This window comes from Pundamilia nyererei, unplaced genomic scaffold (genome assembly GCF_000239375.1).
Source record: "Pundamilia nyererei isolate P.nyererei 1_Seehausen unplaced genomic scaffold, PunNye1.0 scaffold00117, whole genome shotgun sequence".
In the NCBI taxonomy this organism is placed as follows: domain Eukaryota; kingdom Metazoa; phylum Chordata; class Actinopteri; order Cichliformes; family Cichlidae; genus Pundamilia; species Pundamilia nyererei.
In genome coordinates this window covers 907,119-930,172 of record NW_005187518.1, presented here as the reverse complement: position 1 = coordinate 930,172, position 23,054 = coordinate 907,119, and the positions used below count along the sequence as shown (strand labels likewise).

Here is a 23,054-nt window from a genome sequence, read left to right as displayed (position 1 = left end):
TATTAATATATTTATATTAATACCAACAAGGCTGTTATTTTTTTTATGTTCAAGTTTAGAACATTAACCATTTGTTTAGAATTCAGGGTAGTAGTCATTATCTTGTGGGTAACGTCCTGCACGGTCATCCAGTCGCCACCTCGCTTCTTCACCAACCTCCATTGCGGCTCAGGATCTTTCCAGTTTCCAGCACTACTCACCCGTTTCCGACCAAGCCGAAACAGAGTGCTCACATGGAATGAAAATCTACACAAAGAACAAAAGCTGCACCTGGCCTCTTTTTCCTCTGTATAAAAATAATAAAAAGTAGCACAACTGCGACCTGTTCCCCTCCCAACATCTACTTCCAGACACTGTTACCCTCTGAAGTGAAAAAAAAAAAATCATACAGAATACAGTACATCACGTTTTGTTTTACTTCACTTGAACTGCAAAACGGAGGGCAGGGGTGGGTGGGGAGCAGAAATAATTTACCAAGTCTACACTGAATATGACTCTCTGTGCATCCACAAAGAAACCAGAGGGAACAGCTGAACTGCATTTTTTTTTCTTTTTTCTGTTTTGGTAGCGGCATCCATGATAGCTAAACAACAACTCCACTCCATGCCCCACTTTCCACAAGTCCTCTTCACTCCAGCAGTGAGAGCCAGGGAGGAAGATGAGGGTGGGATCTCGCTTAATCATTCTTCTTCTCCCCTTCTGGTTTGTCTGTGATTGCAGCGGAGGCGGCATCTGGCGCAGGGGCTGCTGTGTTGTTCTGGGCGTGGTCTACTCCGCTGGTACCGAACTCGTTGACCCTGTTGGGATCGACTCGATAGATCCAGCGCTGGTAAAGGTAGATGAAGAACACCACATCTGCAGGAGAGGACAGTTTGGTCCAGTGAGAAACCAGCCCCAGACTTTTTTTAAGAGCTAAATAAATAAAACTGAATTGAGACCAATATGTTACTTAAGAAGCATCAAAAACAAGTGAAGCATTGACATCATCTCCCATCAAAGCTGAACACGCTATGATGGCAAAAACTGCACTGCAAGCAGAAAGATGAGAACGTATTCACGTACAGTAGAGGTCCAGTCAGAAACAAATATGCTCACAATGCAGTGCAAACTCATCTGTCTTTGTTTTAAATACAAGATTTGCTTGTCACCTGATTTGGTTACTACATGCTTGTAAAGCGACAGTTGCACAACATCCTGCCCATGTATACAGACCAGTATTACCACAGCCTGTTATTTTAAAGTGAGAAATCTTAAGTACAAGCGTCCCTTGTGGCCGATTACTGCTTAGTTTTCTATTCTTCTCACAAGCGAGAACGTTTAGTTTCATTTTGTTGTAATTGATATAGACATAACCAAGCCTTCTTGCATACAGAATTCCCCTTGTTGGAAAGTCCAAATGCAACGTTCAATAGGTACATCTAGTATATAGCAAAGTTACACAGTGGGCTTAGTGTAAACCACACCTGTCCTCCTAGTTTAAGTGAATATATGAATTCACCAACACTCAGTGTAGAATATACTTGATACATCTTTCCACTCCATCCGTTTTCTTCCTCTTATCCTTATCAGGGTTGTGTGGGAGCTGGAGCCTCTCCCAGAGGCAGGGTACACCCTGGACAGATGTCCGGTCTGTCACAGGGCTAACACACTTAAACAGACAACCATTCACACTCACATACACACCCAGGGACATTTAGAATCACAAATTTACCCCACTAATTTTCACTTTCCAATTATTTCACAAATCAAATGACAAAATGTTTAAGAGCCGGCTGCACGAGCTGATGATTGACATCTTTGTTGTTTCAAAGAGATGTGACAGGTCTCCATCATCTGCTTAGCAGCAACATCAGTGTCCTCAGTGCAGCGAATATCAACCAAATCATTACTCCCAGTTTGGTTGTTACTGACTTGACTTCTTGCTGATGTGAGCGCTGCTCTAAACCACTTTTTCGTGTCCAACTTAGCGAGTTAGCACAGACAGCAAACGAAAATTCACATTAGTGTCGCCCACCTAACATCTAATTGACTGGCTGGCCACACACTGTAGGTGGTAGCTGTTTAATTTGTGAAGCAGGGGATTTTATTTAAAGGCTTCCTAACTGCAAAGTGTGTAGGTTGATCACACCAAGTTCAAAACTGAGATCTGGTGAGTTAACACTAGATGGAGTTAGAGGATTATGAAAACCAACAGCTGTCAAAGATCCAAGAATGACAGTTAAAAAAACATTAAAAAAAAAAAAAAAAAGAATCCTCCAGTATGAGACAGTGATTCTACATTTTCTTTTTGATCAATACGCTCCAGATAAAAGAAATCAGGACAGCATTTTGTTTAAACACAAAACCACCCACGTCAACTGGAAACCGTTCTAGAGAATGAGGCAAATCTTAAACCACCTCCAACAAAACACTCATCTTAATGCTACAAAGTCAAAGCTGCACTGGCTGAGGAAACAAAATGATGTTTTAGGCGATTAGCTTTCTTTGATCCTGGTATAGTTCTTAAAAAAACAAACATTAATGAATATCTGAAAGAAAACTCACCATCTCTGAGGCATCCTATCCTGTACATCATTGGCATCTTGATTACGAAGGCAAAAAGGTCATCAATAAAGGTATTGAGAGCCTTGTAGGTGAGCATCCTCCATGGGAGGTGAGCTACAGACTTCATTTTATAGTTGATGAAAAGCTGTGGCGTCATTGTAATAAAACCTTTAAAAAAAAGACAGAAAAAGGAGGTTAGATTACACTAAGAATTCCTATATCACAGGCAGCAATTTAACCAGCAGGAACCATCGCGAGTGAGTGTGCCAGGTGAAGTTTATTAATACACAGCACATTAGCTAAGGCTACTGGGAATTGAATGCGTAACCATGATGCAAGCATGAAAACATTAGCTGCGAGTCCGGCAGCTCAGAGGCGAGGCAATCGAGAGAGACCAAAATAAATCAGCCTCCTCTCTGGGCTTTAAAATAGATTAACATAAAAAACTGAAAAAACCTGCTGGATGACAGAGTAAAAATCAACCCCACAGAAAGAAAAGAGGAAACAAACAGTTCCAGGAAGAGCACACAATTCATCTAATACTTTAATGCCAGGGATCTCTAAAATGTTTATGCTAAAAACTCAGGAAACTGTTTTGGTTTTTATGAACTTTCTCAGAACGTTGTCTCTGTAGCTCTGTATTTTCTATTCATTTCATCCTTTTAAGATAACCTTTAAAATATTATATCTAAAAACCAAACTTTTAAGGAACACTTCGGTATTCTTCATTTATTTCATAGTTAGTAAATCCAGCACAGTTTAAGTTCCTTCAGCCTGTGGATTAAGTTTTAAGACCTCAGAGTATAAAACTGCTTCAGATAAACTTACCAAAGGTTAACAAGAAGCCATAGAGCATGCTGAGTACCCACGAGTACCAGCCTTTGTGCTCTACGTACAATAAACTGTAGACCGCATAGCAGCCAAACAGAGGGTAGAGCAGCCATGACAAGTACTTGAAGGCCATCTGTTCATGAGATAATGAAGAAAAGAAGATGTCACTCATCCTTTTTATCAGAAATATCCAAGCAACTTACACAGAGATACATATTTAGAGAAGCTTCCTTCAGATAAACATTTAAACAGACCAATTTAATCATGTTTCATCCGTTCTGAAGACAATCATGTGAATGCATTTGTTACATCCACCATTCTGAATGTGACTGGTGTTGGTTTCACTTACATCATCGTAGATTTTGGTTGAAGACTCCACATAAGTCGACTTATCTTTGAATACCAATCTTGGGAACACTCCTGCGAATTTGTTCTCTCTGTCCAACTAGAGAAAAACAACAACAGTTAAGAATCTGGTGGAAACGACACTCGATGAATAAACAGCTTAGCATCTGCAAAAGGTAAGGAAGAGCCTGTTAGAGAGTTTAATCAAATGCTGCTCATCCTGCAAGAAAAAACTAATGTTTTTCAACTTACTTTGACATCCATGACCTTGGTGATTTTCCACAGGTCAATGAGAAGGCCAATGAAGACGCTGACCTGCACCACGAAGTTGGTTTCGTTGTCCAGAATGTACAGCAGCACCACTAGAGACTGAAATACTCCAAATATGATGGAGCGCACAGATAGACCTTCTAGAGACTGTCTGCTGTTCCAAAACTGGATATCTGAGGAGAAGACGGAGCTGAGGTCAAACTCGGGTAGGCGCACACTGTTCAAACTATTCTCCTCCTGTTATGTGAAGTCCTGAGTACAGACTGCTGCGACCTTACCGTTCTTGAAGGCGAGAAACTCAAAGATGCTGTGCACAATGGAGACAACGATGGTGAGTCCCAGCAGGTATGGATTGGTTTCCAGGAGGGCCACCTTCACAAAGACTTTATTGTTAAACTCAGCTTGCTTATAAAACAATGAATCTTCTATATGTTCAGTTGCTACAGAAGTTAATCACCTTAGAAACAGCGTACATGATAGCTTTGTAAATAACTAAAGTGCACCTGTCCAAGTATTTGGGATTGGGACTACGAGTATTTTGCTTTAATACAGTGTCAACTGAAAATTAGAGTAGCCTGTATTTGGACTCCAAGATAACAAAGTCCCACATTACACCCGAAGAGCAGAGGTCACTCAATTATGAAGTGCCAGTTTCCACTCATCACGCGTCTTGCATTCTGTTTTCAAGTAAAAGGTAATCTGCTAGAAAGCATTTGAAATCCTCTCCACCTGGCACATACCAACTCAAGTAGACTTTCTTTTAAATATATGTGAAATAAGATCACAGCATCTAAATGAGCACCAATATTAAAGCCCAACTTGTAGGAGGAAAACTTTAGTTTCGTCTCAGTAACCTTTGACTGCTTACCTTGACTGAGTCTTGGTCTTCATCGGATTGCTCGTAGGTGTCCTCAGGAAGGAAATTCCAGGGTGAGCGAGCGTTCTGGGCTGCATACAGCTGCCAGCGCCACAAGGACAGCGGGCAATAACTGAGGCGGAGCGGCAGGCTTTTTAGGGTCTCGTTGATGGGATAGTAGTCCTTCTGAAGGTTCCAGTAGTCATTGAAGTATACAATGGGATAGTAGTCGCCACTGACTGCATCAAACTTAACATCTAATATAAGGTAGGGTAGAAGAGCAGCAATGTCAGATAAACCAGAGCTTTAAATAAACTATGGATAAATAACTGTCACATTATACTTCCGATACTTACACTGGTCTAGAGGAGGTGGAACAGAGCCCTTCACCCAGGCTGTGTGGTCATCCACCATATTGATAGTGAGGTTGGGGTGCCAATGTGAGATAATCTCCACTGGACCGTGGCTCTCTGCTCGCTGTGAGGAAACACCCAATGTGTCAGTGCAAACATAAATATATTAATCTGGTAACTGCAAACTGATCATCACACAGCTGCTACACTTCTTACTAGTACAAACAAAGGCAAAGTCACTTTGGGCTCAACTGCACTGTAACTTATCTACATCTACTCACAATAAGCCCTGTCCAACAGCAAAGCACTCAAAAGAAAAGGACTCTGGGTTGGTTTACATTATTTTTAAATGCGCTTTAAAAATAAAAGTGACTTGATCAACCAACCATATAAAGATATACATAAAGAAAGGTAAAACCATTGACTGTGAGTTTTCAAAGTTCCTCTGTTCAGACGTCGGTAAAGGGCAATCATTTACAGACTGTGAGAGAGCCAATAAATGGTTCTCAGTTTCCAAAGTCTTTGATCTTCGTCTATTTTTCCTCTGCTGCAAAATGTGAAGGCAACTACCTCAAATACATTAACTGGAAATTGAAAAAAACCCTAGAAATTACTTCACATACTTGCAATATGTGAAGTATGCATTAGGAATTAAAGTAATGAAGCTCTCTGCGCTGAACTCAGTTGCGTTTTAGGATAGATAATAATCTTAACCTTGATCATCTCGGGGTCTGCTTCCGTCTCTCCTGTGAGCAGATTCTTGGTCTTCAGAAACTTTCTTCGCTTATATTTATTCAGCACTGAAAGAGTTCAAAAGCAAAGTTTAGCACTTTAAACAAACATTACAACAACAGGATAATATGTTAAAGCGAGTGTGCTTTTCACAGGTGCTTACTTCTGGTTGCGTGAACTGTTGCCAGTCTGCGATACTGCCCCTTTCGTTTGGGGTCTGGGTGGAATCCACTTTTAGTGAAGTAGAGGTGTATGTAAAGTGAGCCGTTCTGCTGTATTTTCTACAATCAGACAGAAAGTGGAAGAAAAAGAAAATCAGACAAAAATAAACAACTTTCAAATATGCAAACTTCACTATAAACTGGACTTTCCCGTCCTTCATCAACATCCGTCACATTTCCTAAACTAACAACTGTTCTTTCTCACCGTCCAACTACTGTCTGTCACCCTCCCCCAATTCATCCACAGTAATCCTTACTTCTGGGATATCCATTTCCTTATAGTGCTGGTAGCAGCCATCACCATCTTCCCCTGTGGTCCAGTCTCCATAGACCAGATCCCTGTGGAACCAGAACAGGGCATCTGTGTTGTTGAAGTCAGAGAAGACTTCCTCCTGGGACACGTACACGTACAGATCCTGCAGAAAGAGAGAGATAATAAAGGTGTTTATCATATTGAAACGGTTAGAAACAGTCAGAAAACTGGTTTGTTGTGTGGTAAATAAACAATTATGCAGCTGACGAGGTAGATAAAGGAAAGGAAAAGGGGACAGTGTAATACCATGAGAGTGTCTTTGGGGAAGAGGTTCCTGCTGGGTACCCTGGGGGCACCGGCTGGTGTGCTGGGGTCAGGAGTGGATGGCCCTCGGCGGAACCAGCTACTGATCGCCCAGATTATGAAGATTCTGGTGAAACAAATGCAATCACAGTCAGAGGAAAACAAGGTTTAACTAACAAGGAATTAAAAGAAAATAAGTGAAAAACAAAAACATAAAAGAGGAAAAGAGAAGTGGGAAATGAATCGAGTCACTAGCACTTTAAAAACTGTTCAAATTCTTAGACAAGGTTATTTATTTCAACCATCTCTAAATAAAAAGAGCTGCTGCAGGCGAGTTAAACTGCAAGGAAGCTAATCAGATTAAAGTTTAACCAGTCTAACTGCATTACATTTCAAAGAAACTGTTTTCCTGCCTCACACAAGGGTGATGAGTCAAACTAGAATAATCTACAAAGACAAAAGAAGAAAGAAAATGCTGCAGAATATTTCAACAAATAATTTTTCATTTGTAACCACCCTAACTTTGTGTGTTTGTGATTTTAAGTGAATATTCACAGCACCTCTTTCCTTTTGTGTTGTTCTAACTAACAGAAATAATGGATTTTGTGTCTGATATTTTAATGCAGATCTCTAATGTGAAAACGCTCTCTGTCCTTACTCCATGTTACTTAGTCTGTGTGGCTGAGGGGGAAGTGTGTCGATTATTGACTGGACCCAGTATGCCAAACCTCCCTTACACTCTGCTCACACAGATCATACCCGAACACGTTTGACCCCCATGACCAGTTCATCTGACTACTGTGACTGCTTCTTGCACAGTAGAACACATCCATCATGATCGCCAACCACACCCAAGGACAGCTGCCTCCATGGATTTTGCAGTGTTAAGTAATTAAATCTATATCAAGGCGTGTGAGAGGACACTGTGTGCTTCCCCTGATAGAAAATGCCCCAATCAAGCCACAAATAAATACAATTACAAATTTCTTTGTTGAAACTAAGTTTGAGAGCAGGCCAGCAGGGGAGTGGCACACAGCTGCCCATAAAAACTCCTTTAAGAGTCCATGTACTATTGACATATACAACACACCATACAGTGGAGGGTCAGTTTACTATATGTGACAGATGTGACCATTTTCATTTTTTCCTTGACCCACCATATACTAAAATGCACTTACAGAGAAAAGTGAAATAATTATTTTTACCGAAGTAGAGCAAATGGGTTGTTTTTATTGCACTTGCGATCTTACAACCACAGGAAACAGCAACATAAATTAAGAAAACGTATATACCATCATAACACTCGTGTTTCCAAATCATGATCCTGAAATGTGTTCAAATATTCAGTGCCAAAGATTTTAACTGAAGGGTTTTAACTGATTAATGCAATATAATCTTCTTAATCTTATAAATGGGCCTCTTCTTCTGCTTGAGCAGTTGCCAAAGGTAGGAAAAGCAGCCAAAGCCTGTTATTCAAACAAGGTGCCAAAAAAGTACTACTCTGGTCCAGCTTTTTTTTTTTTTTTAAATGAGCACTTACCCTAATGTACCGTACATTTTTATTATACAGGAACATTTCAAAAAATGTAAAACTGCTAAACTCTTCAAAGAGTGTACAACGATACTGAAGTCAAAGCTGAGCTCCTCCATAGCTGGGTAATGGCCATCAGACAGCTAGCCGTTACAGCACAGGTACCCACCATAAAAAGCACCTTGAGGCAACTGTTGTTGTGAATTGGATTTATATAAATCAAACTGAACTGATATTCCTACAAAGCTCTCACACTCAACTATTAATTTGACTATAGAAGAAAGAAAAAAAAAAAAAGTCCTGCACACTTCATAACATGTACTAAGTTTTTGTGATCATGCATATATGGATTTTACCTTATTTACGAAATAAATAAATCATGCAGTCAGGAGGAAACTTACTGAAAAGCCTGCTGCAAAATTTCTGACTGTTACAAAGGTCACTGTGAGAGATTAGTCACTTATACTGGCATAAAATTGTTAAGGAAGTCAACACGTTGCTCCTCAATCAATCATGCATCTTTCACAATGTGCGTGAAGTAACGGCAAAGGAGGTAGTAATTTCTAGGGAAAGAAATAAAACTGGCAGTGCCAACCAAAGCAGTATGGACAGCCTAGTTTGTGTTACTCCACCTCACCTAGCTACAGCAGCAACATCAGTGGTAGCAGGTAACTAAACAGCTTGTGGAGTGCCCTGCGCTCATAGTGGCAGAAGAGGTGACACACACAGAAAGATTTTAACATGCGAGTCTGGCATTAGGCATGGACTATACTTTATGTGTCCGCTATAGGTTCGCTTGTGTACCAATGACAAATTTCGTCAGCTCAACATTCTGTGTGGACGTCCCCATGCACGCCTGTTTTTTTGGATACACATGCTCCCCATGTGACAGACTTTAAGCGGACATCAAAGACGGATAACAGGAATGACTGCTCGGATGTCACGTCTCCATCTGTCCGTGACCATATCCACAACAGACTATAATCTATTTTTTAGTGGCCTTGAATAAAGTTCAATTCCTGGTTTGAATTATTGTTTCAGTCCCACTGTGTGTGAGACAGTATTTGGAAAGACACAATGATCCATCACTAGTTTCCTCTTAATTATTTATGCTGCACAGAAAAAAACCCCCACAATGAAACTAAACAATGTAGACCGCAAACTTTACAGTATACTCCAGCAGCAGCTCACACCTTTATTATTACCTACCATTTACATTCACTCTGACACCACTGTGGCATAACACATTTGGTTGGTCATTAAACTCACAGCCAGCCCACAGAGCGAATGATTATCTGTGTGCTGGTAAACAGAAGAAAAAAAAAATGCAATAAGTCACCTGAAGAGAACTCCTTTAATGACCTGCCATGCATTAGGAGCTTGCTGTTGCTGCTGTTGCTGTTGAGGGTCCTGTGCATTTCCAGCTGTCTGCACAGTCTGGCCATCTGTTGTTGCAGCAGTCCCATTGCTGCTTACCTGAAATGAAACATACAGACAGGGTCAAAGACAGTCACAAAGATGACGCAGCAACGGCACAACGTAAGAAAGGATGTTAAAAATAAAGAGCTTTATTGGCAGTAAAAATATCCAGAGACCCAATGTACTTTCCTGAAAGCCTAAAGTGGTGATATGATTTATTCAAGAATTCTTCCTCAATCTGCAGCCAAAACAAAGAACATACAGTACGATGTAGTGCAGCTGTAAAGACTAAAAGGTGCAGTTACGGTGACAAACCGCAGTTCTTCTGGGTCTTTTATTACATGGCCTTAAGAGTTAACTACACCTCGACCTTTGCATTTTAACTTTTTAAATAAGAACAGCGGATTTGTCGCTCACTGATGCACTTAAATCTTAATAGCAAGTAACAAACATGAAAGACCTAAAAAGCAGCTGTTTAAGCAGAGGATCCCCAGTTTGATACTGAGAGGAAAAGATTCTCTTTGGGCTTGGGTTAGGAAAGGCCCTGGGCATTTAAAAATAAAAAATAAAAAATCTAAATCAAACATGTGGAGATACTACCTGTGATGACCCCGTGTGAATAACAGAGCAGCTAAAAGAAGCTACATAACAAACAAAACCTCTGCTACAAAATAAACATCACTTAAAAAAAATAATAATAATATTGGCAAATCCCTATTTACCTATTGTGACCTGTTGACCTAACAGAGCAGGAGAGTCAAACTCATTTTAGCTTATGAGCCACACACAGCCCAATCTGATCTCAAGTGGGTCAGATCAGTATTACCTATATGGAAAAAACAAACACCTCTCTAAATTTCTCTCTTTTAATAAAGTAGTCGAGTCTTAAAACATTCACATTTTTATATTTAATGAACCACCATTTACAAAATCCTATGGCACACCTGATTTTGAATGAAGACAACCCATTTTGGGAACCCCTGGTTTCAAAACCTTTTATAACAGTGTCAGCATGATTATGCAACTTCCCTTGGTTTCAGTGAAATCTGTCATACGTTTGCCCTTTAATTCATTTTTTTCCAAGTTTCTCCATGTCCATGTAACCCCCACCACCCCTGTGGCAAGGCCACCCTCTATTCAAGTGACACAATAGACAAACACATGCCAAGTCATGAGACTCATTCACTATCTAAACATCTAATCTCCCCTGTTGTCACCAACCAGCAGTCAGCCAGCAGAAACAAAACATGACTTGAGGCAAAAAAAATGTTTTATGTTTAAACAGATTACCATCAGTTTTGAATTTTTTTTTTTTTAAGTTTTTGTTAAAACACTGACCTAACAACATCATAATCAGACCGTTTCAAGGACACGGATTGGCTCAAAATAGGTCCTTTCACCCTCAGTGCCCAGTACTTTTCCTGCTGCGTTAAAATAGAAGCAATTCGCTAAACAGACAAGGATCTTAGAGTCCTGATGGGATCAACATAATAACCATTACACAGATCCCCTGATAACCTGTTTTTATTGTTGAGCCTCTCTCTTCCAGCTTAGGATAATCATTTACAATTTACACCCTCTGAAACAAAGATTAACAATTAACCACCTATTCTTGGTTCACAGCAGATCCTTAATTTATCACAGAGTCTAACATTAAGCACTCACATAAGTCAATTGTTCACAGGCTCTGGTAATGTGTCTTTAACATGGTGACATTATCTCCTACATGCCAGCTCAAACAATGCAGTATATCAGTATCAGGACAATAACACACTCTGTACACCACCACAGTGGTTTTGATATCAAACAATCAACATGGCAGACTTTAGTGCCTTAATTCAAGGGGTTTCACAAAGATACCATGCTAACTATTTTGGTAATACAGAAATGTTTATAGATAGTTCCCCAGAGGCTCAGACCCTCAATGTAACTGGACAGTTGGCTGATAAGCAGCTGCGCCAGATGAGGCCGTTTCCCTCATTTATTCTATGATACAGTCAGCAGATAAAGGACGTGGGGTTGATATATAAGTGTTGAACTTTAATATAGTAGCTGCATACTAGAACTCTCAATGCAGCTGCATGTAAAGGAGGACAGGGTGAAAAATGACGTGTGTGTGTATATATATCAAAAATCTCCCTGCACTGAAATCTGGGCTGGTACAACAGGATGTGCTCAAAGGTTTTGTTTTTCTTTTGACCACCTTGGCCTGTGATAGATTTCATTCAATCACTGCTACCCAAGGTCCCTAATGTTTAGGTATGTAGTACTTGTCAAAGCAGCACACACGAATACCAGGATCCAAGGTTACCAGAGAGTCAAACCGGGAGCATCACTCTGACACTTCACTCTTCTCTTCCCTCCTCCAACCCCCAAACAGTATATCCTGCTTCTACCTCTTCCCCAGTTAATTGCTGTAACCGTACCCAGTCCTCCACATCGTATAAATATAATGATACTTCCTCAAACCACCTTCCAGATTTTTATGGTCCAAACCCATGGTCAACTATCTAAGGGGCTACTGAGCTGACAAGCCTGGAGCTAAACAACAAGCTGGCATACAGAAATCTTCTCTGGATTGGACCAGTGGTTGGTTGGTTGGTTGGTTGGCTGGCCCCCCAGTGCACATCAACAGTTCTCCATCGGGTAACTGGTTGACATTCCTCTCATCACTTTTTCTATGTACTAACAACTGCATACAGCTAGCACCCTACAGAGATACTCCCAGACATCTGCCCACATCAAAGTCACTCAGATCCTCACACTTTTTATTCCTTCTTTCAACCAACTTATTTTAGGAGCTCATTGTTCACTCACTGACAAGATAATCAGTGTTATTAACTCATCAGTAACCCCCCACCCCCACCCCATTACAAGCAATTCAATCAACAGATTCACCTAGTAGTGGCCCTCAAGAGACCCATTAGGGCTCACTCTAAAAACAACAGCACATTTATCCTGACAGAGCAATTTTATTACAGAAGAAACACTTTGTGTATGTGTTACCCTCACCCTAGTTTCTGACATGTGTGTATTCACAGAATTTCAAGCACAGAGGAAAGCTTTTTTTTTTTCTCTCTCTTTGACAGAAAACATGTAGCAAAAGATGACAATACAGATACACAGTCATTTTTATTTGGAATCAGGCGGCATGGTAGTACAGTGGTTAGCACGGTGGCGTAACAGGAAGATGCACCTTGGCCACCTGGGGTCTCTCTGTGTTGAGTTTGCATTGCCTGCAGTTAAATTAATTGGTGATTCTTTGCCATAGACATGTGTGGTTCTATGTCTCTCTGTGTTAGCCTTACAATACACTGTCGATCTGCCTCTCACCCTGTGACTGCTTGGAGCAGGTCATCTGGAGCTGATGGTTTGATCCCTGGCTCCACTCTGCGTTCAAACGTATCTTTGGGCAAGATACTGAACCCTGAGTTACTGACAATGCATTCATCAAGGAGAGTAGAATATAAGAAATATAGCTATATAAGAACCAGTACATTTCCGATTTCAAATGGGTAAAATCTCTGCTATGCAACTGTACTCGATAAACAATACATTAGTTGCTATCAATACTTTAGATTGAATCATAAAAAGCCAATCATTGACTGTGTCAGTCTTCAATAGAGAATGGATACGCATTTACAATCTTTACAGTCATGCTCCCTGTATTCAGTATTTGTGTCACTACACATTTTTGAGGATTGAGCAAACGGAAGAGTAATGTTTAGCCATCTAAAAAGAGAGCGATGACTCACGATGACCTCTAGCAGCTTGTGATAAGCATTTTCGACTTTGGAAAATAACTGCTAGCTACTGCCCTCATTAAGGCTCCAGTGCTAACAAGACAATTTTAGGAGCATTTTTCATGGTTGGCTACATTTGACGACGGCTACACCTGATTCATCCACTCTATCCGTGTTAAAAAGCTCTCAGGTGAATAGGATGTTTATATGTATTTTTTTTTCCTTTAGGGGATTTCGAAAATGCACCTCGAGTCAAAAGTTTTCTTGAAATATCTAAGTAGACAGTAGCTGGAAGGTTTTAGCATGAGGTGAGAAATGTGCGAGAGGGGCTTGAGACTGGCCTTGTTAAGCAAGACAAGCTGCGTTGTTCAGGTTCAGGCCTTGTGATAAGCTAACTGACACACGCCAGCACTCACTCGGCTCACTTCAGCACACCGGCAGTCGGTTAATTACCGAGTCCGTTGGAGGTTACCGTGTGATTTCAAGTGAGATTTCAACTTCAACATCGGCCTTCTCGCCGCTTACCGTCGGGATTTCTCTACACATCGTTAGCGCCAGGAGGGGGGTCGTTTTAAAACCACCCGGCACTGACAACGTCACTGTGGCTCGTGTATCGACTGTGATCACGTTTAAATGTCAGCGCACCCCCACACGCGAGCCTCACACAAACCAACCAACTTCCTCTGCCTCGCGCGTTAAAAGTGAAAAACCCAGTAACAGTGTCATTCATTTTTTACCTCGCCGTTGCTCACGGTAGCTTTGGTTACTCCGCTCTCCTGCGTCGCCATCTTTCTTCGTCTCTACAAGCGCACCACACTGCTGGCTGGGAAACTGCGCGTACTCTCGCGAGAAGACTGTAGTTACGTCTTCAGAGAAGTGATCGAAAATGCGATGAATAAAGTCAGGTGATTTTTTTTCTGTTTTTTGGGCGGGGCCGGCGAAACCCCGTGACACACTTCGTCAGGAATGTTCGATCATGTAACAATAAAATGAAAAAATAAATAAATAAATAGTTAATTAATAATAAAAAGATTATTTTATCACCTAATGAATGACTTAGTAGATTTTTTATGGTTATTGCAGCATTAAATAGAAGTTTATTTCCGAAAGTGGGGAGGATAAAGACATACTATCCACAAGGCTAAATTTCGGGTTATTATCACAAAATCTGGACTTCTGAAAAAATAACTCCAAACTGAGAAAATAAACATTTTTTAGAAAAGGAGTTTAAATTTTGAATTGCTAATCAGCAAAAAGTACACCAAAATAAAAGCTTGCTTCTCATCATTGGTGTTATCTTTCTATTCATCCATCCATAGTTCTCACAGGTGTTGCATATAACCTCTCTAATTGGGTCATAGCCATTAATTACATGCTGTCAGTCCTTGTCCATGTATGTCTTATTATAGCTTCTCAGTCCACTTGTCATACTGTTAAGCTAGGGGATTTCCAAGTCAGTATGTCTTTAGTTATGTATCTGTCGCTCATACTCTAAAGTGAGTTTGGATTGCATGGGAGTTTAGCCCAAAGACCCTTACCAGAGCTGGGATTTGAAACCCTGACCTACTGTTCCAAAGAGAGCATTGTTGTCACTACACTATCCAGCTGGCTACAGGAGGAGATAGATACCACGGATGTCAAAACACAATAACTCCTTGCAATGCACTAAGATCTCCATCTGAAGTCCTGCACCCTGAGGCTCTATGAGCAGCAGAAAGAGGGAGGGTGAGGAGTGAGGTTAGTGAGTGTCGAGCCATGATCCAGGAAGAAACACAGAGCAGGAACAATCACTGAAGGACGAACCCCTGTATGGGATGTTCTATTGACATATAGAAGTGGCTCACATCAAGAAATCCCACTAATGGCTTGAAAAAGCCTAAAGGACAGCACAGAGGCTCTGATGATGGCAACATAAGAACAGGGTCTAAGCCCCAGATTTATAGAGGCAGGACAGCTGATAAGTTGCAGACTGTGTACAAAGCTGCAGCATGTAGTACCAGGATGGAGGATAAAAGCTGAGACCGCATACACTGAAAGGCAAAAATAAGTGGCCAGAGGTCCTGATGAGAGACACAATTGAGAGAATATAGTACCAGGGGCTGAAGAAAGAACTGATGTGAGTCGAGTGAGTTTCTATTGCCTGGAGAAGCTGTAAAACAAAATGGAAACCAGATTGACATATGATAAGAAATGAATATTACTGCAAATCAAATAGATTCACTCACTTTAATAAGCTATAAGTGTACTGGTAAACACTTCTCATTTCTAATCATTACGCTTTGGCACATAACACCAGTACCTCAGATAGACACAGATTTTAAGGAAGAGAGAAAACACCTGGACAATCTTCCATGTGTGACATTTCCTTAAAAAGACTTTTACATTTGTTCTATAAGCAACAGAGGACAAAGACATGAAGAGGTTTTGATCAGTAACATAAAACAAAGCATAAATAAGGCCATTTGAAACACAGTCCAAGAGTGAGTGTTGTGAGCACAATGAGGACATTTTTTTTTTTTTGTGCTTTACCTTGTGTTTTAACTTGATGGCCTTCGAGTATGTACGATCAAAATGCATCTGAAGGTACTTTGTATACTTCACAAAAACAATTGGTAAGGGTGCTACAGGCGGTAATCATAACCAGGTTTATTTCAGAGTTTACTCAAGTGTGAATCTTATTAACATTTAAATAATTTCCTCTGGGACTAATAAAGTATTCTGATTCTTATGTTCTCTGTGAAATTTTACATGCTGTGTTTACATTAAACTGCAGCAATTAAAGACTTGAAAATATGTTTTTTTTTGGGGGGGGGGTTGTTTTTTTTGATGCAATATAAAATCCATCTCAGGTTTCAGACTTGAGTAACAAGTTTCACCTAATAACTGGAATAAACTCATAGGTTTTAGATTCACGCTTAGATTTTTTTTAAACATCCAGTTTATATACAGTAGAGCTCAGGCTGAGCAATAAGTGAGCAATCACTGGTCACTAGAGAAAAAAATGCATTCTCCATCACCAACCAATGAAAAGTTGAATTTCAGTGATTTAGCGGTTGCTCGAAGTCATATTTCTGGGTTGCCAGTGGGTCGCTGGTCGGTCTGTAGGCATGTGTGACTGGAGCTTTAAGTAAATTCAAATTGCTCAGTGAAGAAAATAGTAAAATTGAGCCTCATCAAATTTTAAATGCGAAAGCTCTTTTAGTCCAGTGGTTCAAAAACATGCATGATACATTCAAGCGCACAAATTTAATGTTTAACAAGAACAATCGTGTCACAGAAAAATTAATGGAAATTACATTTTATCTTTGCTCTGAAAGCTAAAATCTGGACTGTTGCACATCCTACGTTCAAACAAAAATAACGAATTTAACTTTTAAAGAAAAAAGAAGAATATCAACCCTTGCACACTTTGGCACAAAAATTTCAGGCACGGTTTGTCTATGAGGAAATTTTTAACTGCAAAGTACGACGAAAAAGAGTAGGAAATATATCTGGTGAGATGGGATCTACTGTTTCTTCCTCTTCTGCCAAAATCCTTGTGAGTCAGACATTAAATTTGCCAGCGAGCAAGAATCTTAAACGACAGGAAGAAAAAGCACCTCGGGTTTAACTCACTTATACAAAGTTAGTAACACAATGCCGCTTTTTATCTTAGTGTCAAAGTGTGGCTGGGTGATTTTTTCCTACCAGCAACTCAGTCTTTAAACCAAAAAAGAAATGCAAAGACTACAGATAACTATAAACAGCTATATACAATAATCTTTGTACACAAAGACATTTACTAAACATGAGAACAAAAATAAAGTACAATTACAGGAAGCGCTATGAATTGAACAGAAGTGTTTGTAGTAAGGTACAAACAACAGAAACCTTCATTTTGCTGCAAAAAAGAAAAAAAGAAAAAAATCCCCAACCTTATGAAATGCCTGTTGGTACGAGAACCCAAAAGTCTGTCAAGTTACTGAGAGAGTGCTTTAGGATCATGCCTTCCAGAGAAGCACAGGCAAAACAATTCTAATTTGCCACACTAAAATGACGCGCCATCTTCTCTGCTTGGTGAGCGGATAAAGGTGCGAGGTTGGGGCAGAAAACTGTGCAGTCCTACTGTACGCGCCAGACGTCTGCTTTATATTTTTATTTCCGATTGAGTTCATGTTTGTTTTATAATTCATAGATTCATTACATAAGTCATCTTTTCAGGATTAATAAATGTGAAAATATATGTGTTTACATAAAGTAATTTTAAGTCACTGTTTTGGGATTGGAACCTAAAAGGGGGTACCTCTCATTTTAAGTATGTAAGTGCAATAGTAGCATGAAACCCTGTGTGAGAGGGAAGGGGAGGAGCATGGACAGAGAGGTTAGGAGTCTCACGGTTTTCTGACCGTGTGCACAGCTAGTTCTGGATAACTGCTATTTTTTGGAACTTTCATGCTTTTTTAGGAAGGAGTTCATTGTTACATCTTCAGTTTGTAATAAATAAACAGTCTTCAAATCATAATGCAACTGGAAGCATTTCTTTTGGAAACCAGGAACACGCGTCAGCCATAGACTCTCCTTTTTTGAAATTCGTTTATTGGAAATTACCCTACGCCTACATCTCGTCTAAACCGTAGTCCTCCTCAGGGAAATCCCCCACAGTCACACTCAGGGGCTTCACAAACGCACCATACTTGCTCTCGCACTCAAAGTACTGCTTCCCTTCGACACTACAGAGATACAATAAACAAGGCAGAGTCAGAAATCAGGACCAGTGTCACTGAAACTTTGAATTATTTAAAAACAAAGCCAGAAAAAGGCCCTCTTACGTTCCATTGTGTTTGCCCACTGGTTCATCGTACTTCACACCCACCCAGTAGCCCGGCTTGAAATCTGTTGTTCCTGCAAGAAATGCAACACTTATTGAGCTCTAGCAGGGCATATTAGGAAGACTTTGACTTCACAATAATGATATTATATGAAAAAAGAAGTGCAAACCCCCGCCAAAGCAGCTCACTGTCTGGGAAGTATTTACTTTTAAGGAACTGGTATTTTATTTTCCTAGAAGTTTGTAGTGCAGGAAAAATAACACATTTTGTCAAACATGACATACTATTTTAAGTCTGCATACGGTACTTGCTATAGTTTGACAATACACACCAGACTTGTCATAGTTATAAGCCTTCTTGTCAGTTATCAACCAACAAAGTTGATGATCATTAAGTTAACCTTGAAGACCTTGGCAGATGTCAGTTTTAATGGATTGTTAACATGACCCCCCTCTACACCACTACGAAGTTTTAGAAGAATTCATTCAAAACTTTTTAAGCCATCGTACAGACAGAAAGAATGGCACGCATGGAAATGCTAACAACAACATAACCTCTTTGGGGACCTTATTGAAGTTAGCAAACTACCTAAACTGAATCACTTTTATTTGCTATGTTTTTGGAGGGTGACACTTGGCGTTAGTACTCAGGTAAAGCTGCTTTCAAACTAAACTAGAACATGTTCAGGAAATGTAATTAGATTTTCTAGGCAGACTTAAAACCTGCTAATAAAATAGATTAAACAAAACAGTAGGGTTAGGTTAATTGGAAACAATAAATTGCCCATAGGTGTGAATGCGGGAGTGAATGTGAGTGCCAATGTGTTAGCCCTGCGACAGACTGGCGACCTGTCCAGCATGTACCCTGCCTCTCGCCATAAGACAGCTGGGATAGGCTCCAGAGCCCCCAACGACCCTGAAAAGTATAAGCGGAATTGGATGGATGGATGGATGGATGGACAAAACACGCAGAATCCAAACGTGATATTTAGCGTACTAAAAAAAAAGGTTTGTCCTCCACTGACATCACAGATTTGGGAATGGGCCTTAGATAAATGACAGCAAAGTCTGCTCTGCAGGACAGAAAATCCTCAGCAGCACAGGGTTTACACTAATGTCCTACACAAAGTAAACCAGCTCAGCTTTATCCACACTTACCAACATACATGACTGTGCCAAGCTTCGTGGGCTGACCGGGGACCTGCACTTTGCAGCGGCTGCCAACAGCAATGGCATCGGCAGCAGCCTTCTGCTCCTCTTCCCGTGCAGCATTCTCCGCCTTCTTCTTGGCCATTTCTTCCTCATTGTAGCGACCCACACGTTGCTTCTTCATAAATGACCTGGCTGTGTCTGAAGGAAAGACACAGTTTGTGATAAATGCAAAGCTCTTCAAAACAGACTGAAGTCTATTCATCTTCATTCTCATGAAGTAAGTCATCCACATTGGAACCAGCTATCAATAGTTAGCTTAAAGAACATAAACAGAACAAGTGCAGAATGCAACTAACGATCATGGACATACTTCCCATTCAGCTGACTTATTTTTTTATTTATTTAAATAAAAAATACTGTACCTGTTCTCTTATCATAAGCATCATCTGGGAGCTCAAATTTCTCCACTTTGGAAACATCAGTGAACTCGCCCATCTGCCCGCCACTTCTATCAACAACCTGTAAGAGAAACAACGTGAAAGACAAGCAATTATTAAGTCACGCAGTTGTGACTTAGTAACAGCCTATAAAAGCCACCAGAACTTTAGCTTTTAGCAACTTAGATATGATCTTTTGTTTACTGTTGTTAGTGTGGTAATTGTAACATTATTGTTGTTTAACAATAAATCAGTTTTACACTTACTGGACAATTTAAGTGAGTGCTAGTGTATTTAAATGGAAAGGATTATTACCTTTTCAATCATTAAAACACTATCTGCACAGCAGAGTTCTTATTTTTGGACATCAAAGTTTCTGGATGCATGCAGAGTGAATAGATTTGGGATTCAGACACTTAACTAAAAACCCCATTCAATGCCAGAGAGGGATGCTCTATCCCAATATATTCAACTGTGTTGTTAAACCAGAATCATGTAATGCCAGTGTTACTATGCTGAAATGTAAACCAGTTTAGTCTAGTCGTAGGAATTAAAGGATTTTTGTCTAAAATAAAAAATATAGAAAAATCCCACACTTGCAGCGATTTCTTAATTTGTTGCATATTTGTTACATTTACACGTTCATCAACAAATTATATTAGACAAAGATAACCCAAGTATATACGAATGGCTTTTAAATGATGTCCACATTAAACACGTTGCTTAGTGCACTGGCTAGAGTCTTGGTCCTTGTGAAGCTCTCCCAAGTTCTTGCATCAACTACTCAAAATTAAATATTCCAATATGAGATTTCTGATTGCAACAAGCTACAAGCCATTATCAACAAAATTATAATAATAAAATAAAATAAATGCAGCAAAACGTTTCTCTTTACATGTAATGATAATAGATGTTTAATTTTTGAAATCATTTACAGAAGCAATTAACTTTTCCATGATATTCTAATTTTTTTTAAACATCAGTACATGAGTTTCAGATGACTGGATTATGCTTAATTTATTGTACTGCAGTTGAATCTCCTTTCTGAGGTATTTCCCTACACAAGTCCACAGAGAGAAGTTTGCAAACATGCTCCCGTGCAGTCCCCCCAAACTCCCAACTGCACAGTGCTTGACGTGGATGACACTGCACATCAGTTCAATGGTGACTTGTTGACAAATGGGCCTGAATAGGGAAGGAACTGATATTGGAGTTCATCGGGGACAGGAGATGCATGCAAAGAGTTGGATACTTTTCATTGTTTTTAAAAACTTGGTTTCCCTTCTACTTTGTGTATGTTGCAACACTCTTCTCTGTGGCTGGCTAACAGACCAGCAGCAGCACAATCAAGACTGGCCTACAGACTAGTTGTACTTTTGACACCGACCCATTAACAATAGATAGACAGTCCAGAGCTCCCCACACACTACCACAGCTGAATCTCCATTAAAGAATCAGACAGTAATCCATTACGTGACCTCATATACATGCTTAAAAACAAAGTGGTATAATTCTGACTGAGGTTAGACGTTTTGTAGTGAACACATTATTGTTCTAAAATTTTATATAAATCCTCTCAGAGTAAACATTTAAAGCTGAAAGCTGATCATTCAGCCAGCATATGTCATTATGTCTCTCTCTGTGAAAGTAACTTTGACAGATAGCACGTTCAATTCAAGTGAAATAAACTAAAAACCTGTCTCAACCTGTATTTACTCCAACATCACAGTGATCTGAGCCACAGTATTACAAGAAGCTCCCAACAGAGCTGGGACATACGTGTATTCTGCAGTCGTCATCCACAGGATACGATCCTAGCAGAGCTTCATTCTCATTCATTTTTTGCAGGAACTTGTCAGATATGCTGAATAACTCCAGGTCCATGCAGGAGGCCGGTGCACCCATAATCATCTCCAACTTTCCCTGAATGCAACGTTGCAAATAGTTCATGTAACACAAAAGAGGTGACGTTATCAATTGAATGTGTCATTTCAATATCAACAGATATGTTAACAAAGAGAAAACCCAACAACAGACCCATCCTTGAGGGTTTTAGTGGTGCGCTGTATGCTGTCTCACCTTCAGTTCTGCTATACTGATCCCTCTGTTGAACCTGCGCTGCACCTCGAAGGAGGAGAGGGTGCTTGTTAAGCGCACGTTCACCGTGGGATTGGTTATTACTGTCACTCCGCTGTCCATTTTCCTGTCTCCTTGGACTCGGGTATTAATCAAACACTGAAAACAGGAATAAAAAATAACGTGACCCATTCAGCCAACGGGACTGAAGCTCATACGCCATCTCATAGCTGCAAACAAATTTAAGTCAATAGTCAAACAACCACAAAGACTTCCAAAAAACTGCTCCTTTTCCACCGATAGTAGCTACTTAAGCCCTTCTCTGATATTAATCCTGTCTGAAGTTAAATTTTACATATATGCTTGGTCTCTCGTGTTTATTCGTCATATTAGCTGTGATCGTATAATTTTAAATAACCATTTTTTAGCTGTGTAGTTTAGAGTAGCTAGCTACGTTAGCCACTGGGCGGCTAGCAGAGTCACGTTGGACTCACTCGGGACCCTGAGACAGACGGCAAGGTTGCCATAGTTACTTACAGATTATGTATATTTTCCTCGATGGTGCTGAAAAGGCCTTTGATCTTTGTATCTACAATTAACCGGAAGTATTCATGACTACTTGATTATAATAGCAGTGAAAATGGTGCATGTAGCCTAGATCTGTGGGTTTGCCAGAAAATTATAACCTCAATTCCTGCTACGCCCAACTCTGGAAGGTTCCACCCGCCTCCAAACTGGAACACGGCCAATCACAACGTAGGAAGGAGGAATTTTAACCAATAGCTTTACGATACGAAGAAACAGACCCTCAAGACCCGCCTATTGACCGCTAGATTGGCACAAATGGTGGCCAATCATTCGTCAGGAGTAAATGCGACCGTAGAAATAACCACATAGTGGCGCTGAAGTCCAAAATAAACTATGTAGAAGACTAAGCTGGAAAGTTTCTCTTTATTATGGATTTGTTTTAAAATATTTTTTTAAGACAGAGTATTCGTAGAGTTTGATTATAAGCACTACGCTCTATTATACAATTTTTACCCTATTGCTATTTCATACTTGGTCGACTAACAAAGAAATCTCCCCTGATAAAACCCAGATATGTGGTGAGTAAATTAAAGCACAGACAGAAAACAGAAGTGTCAAAAAAGCTGAGAACCTCAAGAAAACATAAGGGGGGG

General features: G+C 40.0%; 2 protein-coding genes across 4 annotated transcripts in view; both read right to left on the bottom strand.

Annotated features, from left to right (window-relative positions):
- Nucleotides 1-14,296, bottom strand: clptm1 (CLPTM1 regulator of GABA type A receptor forward trafficking). The gene is made up of 14 exons (XM_005742138.1): nt 14,139-14,296; nt 9,579-9,715; nt 6,712-6,835; nt 6,410-6,568; nt 6,095-6,212; nt 5,914-5,999; nt 5,203-5,323; nt 4,859-5,103; nt 4,269-4,362; nt 3,973-4,163; nt 3,725-3,820; nt 3,373-3,508; nt 2,545-2,712; nt 1-855 (listed from the first exon to the last, which is right to left on the bottom strand). Exons 1-14 carry the CDS (start codon nt 14,187-14,189, stop codon nt 677-679), a joined length of 1,905 nt encoding a protein of 634 aa, XP_005742195.1. The 5' UTR covers nt 14,190-14,296; the 3' UTR covers nt 1-676.
- A 3,658-nt stretch (nt 14,297-17,954) lies between these two features.
- The window catches only part of tbcb (tubulin folding cofactor B), a 6,007-nt gene continuing 907 nt past the window's right edge, over nt 17,955-23,054 (bottom strand). Inside the window, exons 1-7 of one of the 3 annotated variants that reach the window (XM_005742135.2) lie at nt 22,411-22,614; nt 21,877-22,032; nt 21,577-21,720; nt 19,783-19,879; nt 19,367-19,558; nt 18,210-18,282; nt 17,955-18,110 (exon numbers count right to left, since the gene is read on the bottom strand). In XM_005742135.2, the coding sequence (XP_005742192.1) occupies nt 17,996-18,110; nt 18,210-18,282; nt 19,367-19,558; nt 19,783-19,879; nt 21,577-21,720; nt 21,877-21,996 (741 nt within the window). In that variant the 5' untranslated portion in view covers nt 21,997-22,032; nt 22,411-22,614 and the 3' untranslated portion in view covers nt 17,955-17,995. Of the gene's footprint in view, nt 18,111-18,209; nt 18,283-19,366; nt 19,559-19,782; nt 19,880-21,576; nt 21,721-21,876; nt 22,033-22,410; nt 22,615-23,054 lie in introns of those variants that run through there. The other 2 variants (XM_005742136.2, XM_005742137.1) reach the window with 2 other exon arrangements.

Excerpts from the sequence above, each read along its gene's own strand:
- clptm1 (XM_005742138.1), bottom strand. The coding sequence starts at position 14,189 with ATGGCGACGCAGGAGAGCGGAGTAACCAAAGCTACCGTGAGCAACGGC. Across the intron at positions 6,836-9,578 it reads ATTAAAGGAGTTCTCTTCAG|AATCTTCATAATCTGGGCGA; the intron begins GTGACTTATTGC and ends TTGTTTCACCAG. Across the intron at positions 5,104-5,202 it reads TCCACCTCCTCTAGACCAGT|ATGTTAAGTTTGATGCAGTC; the intron begins GTAAGTATCGGA and ends ACCTTATATTAG.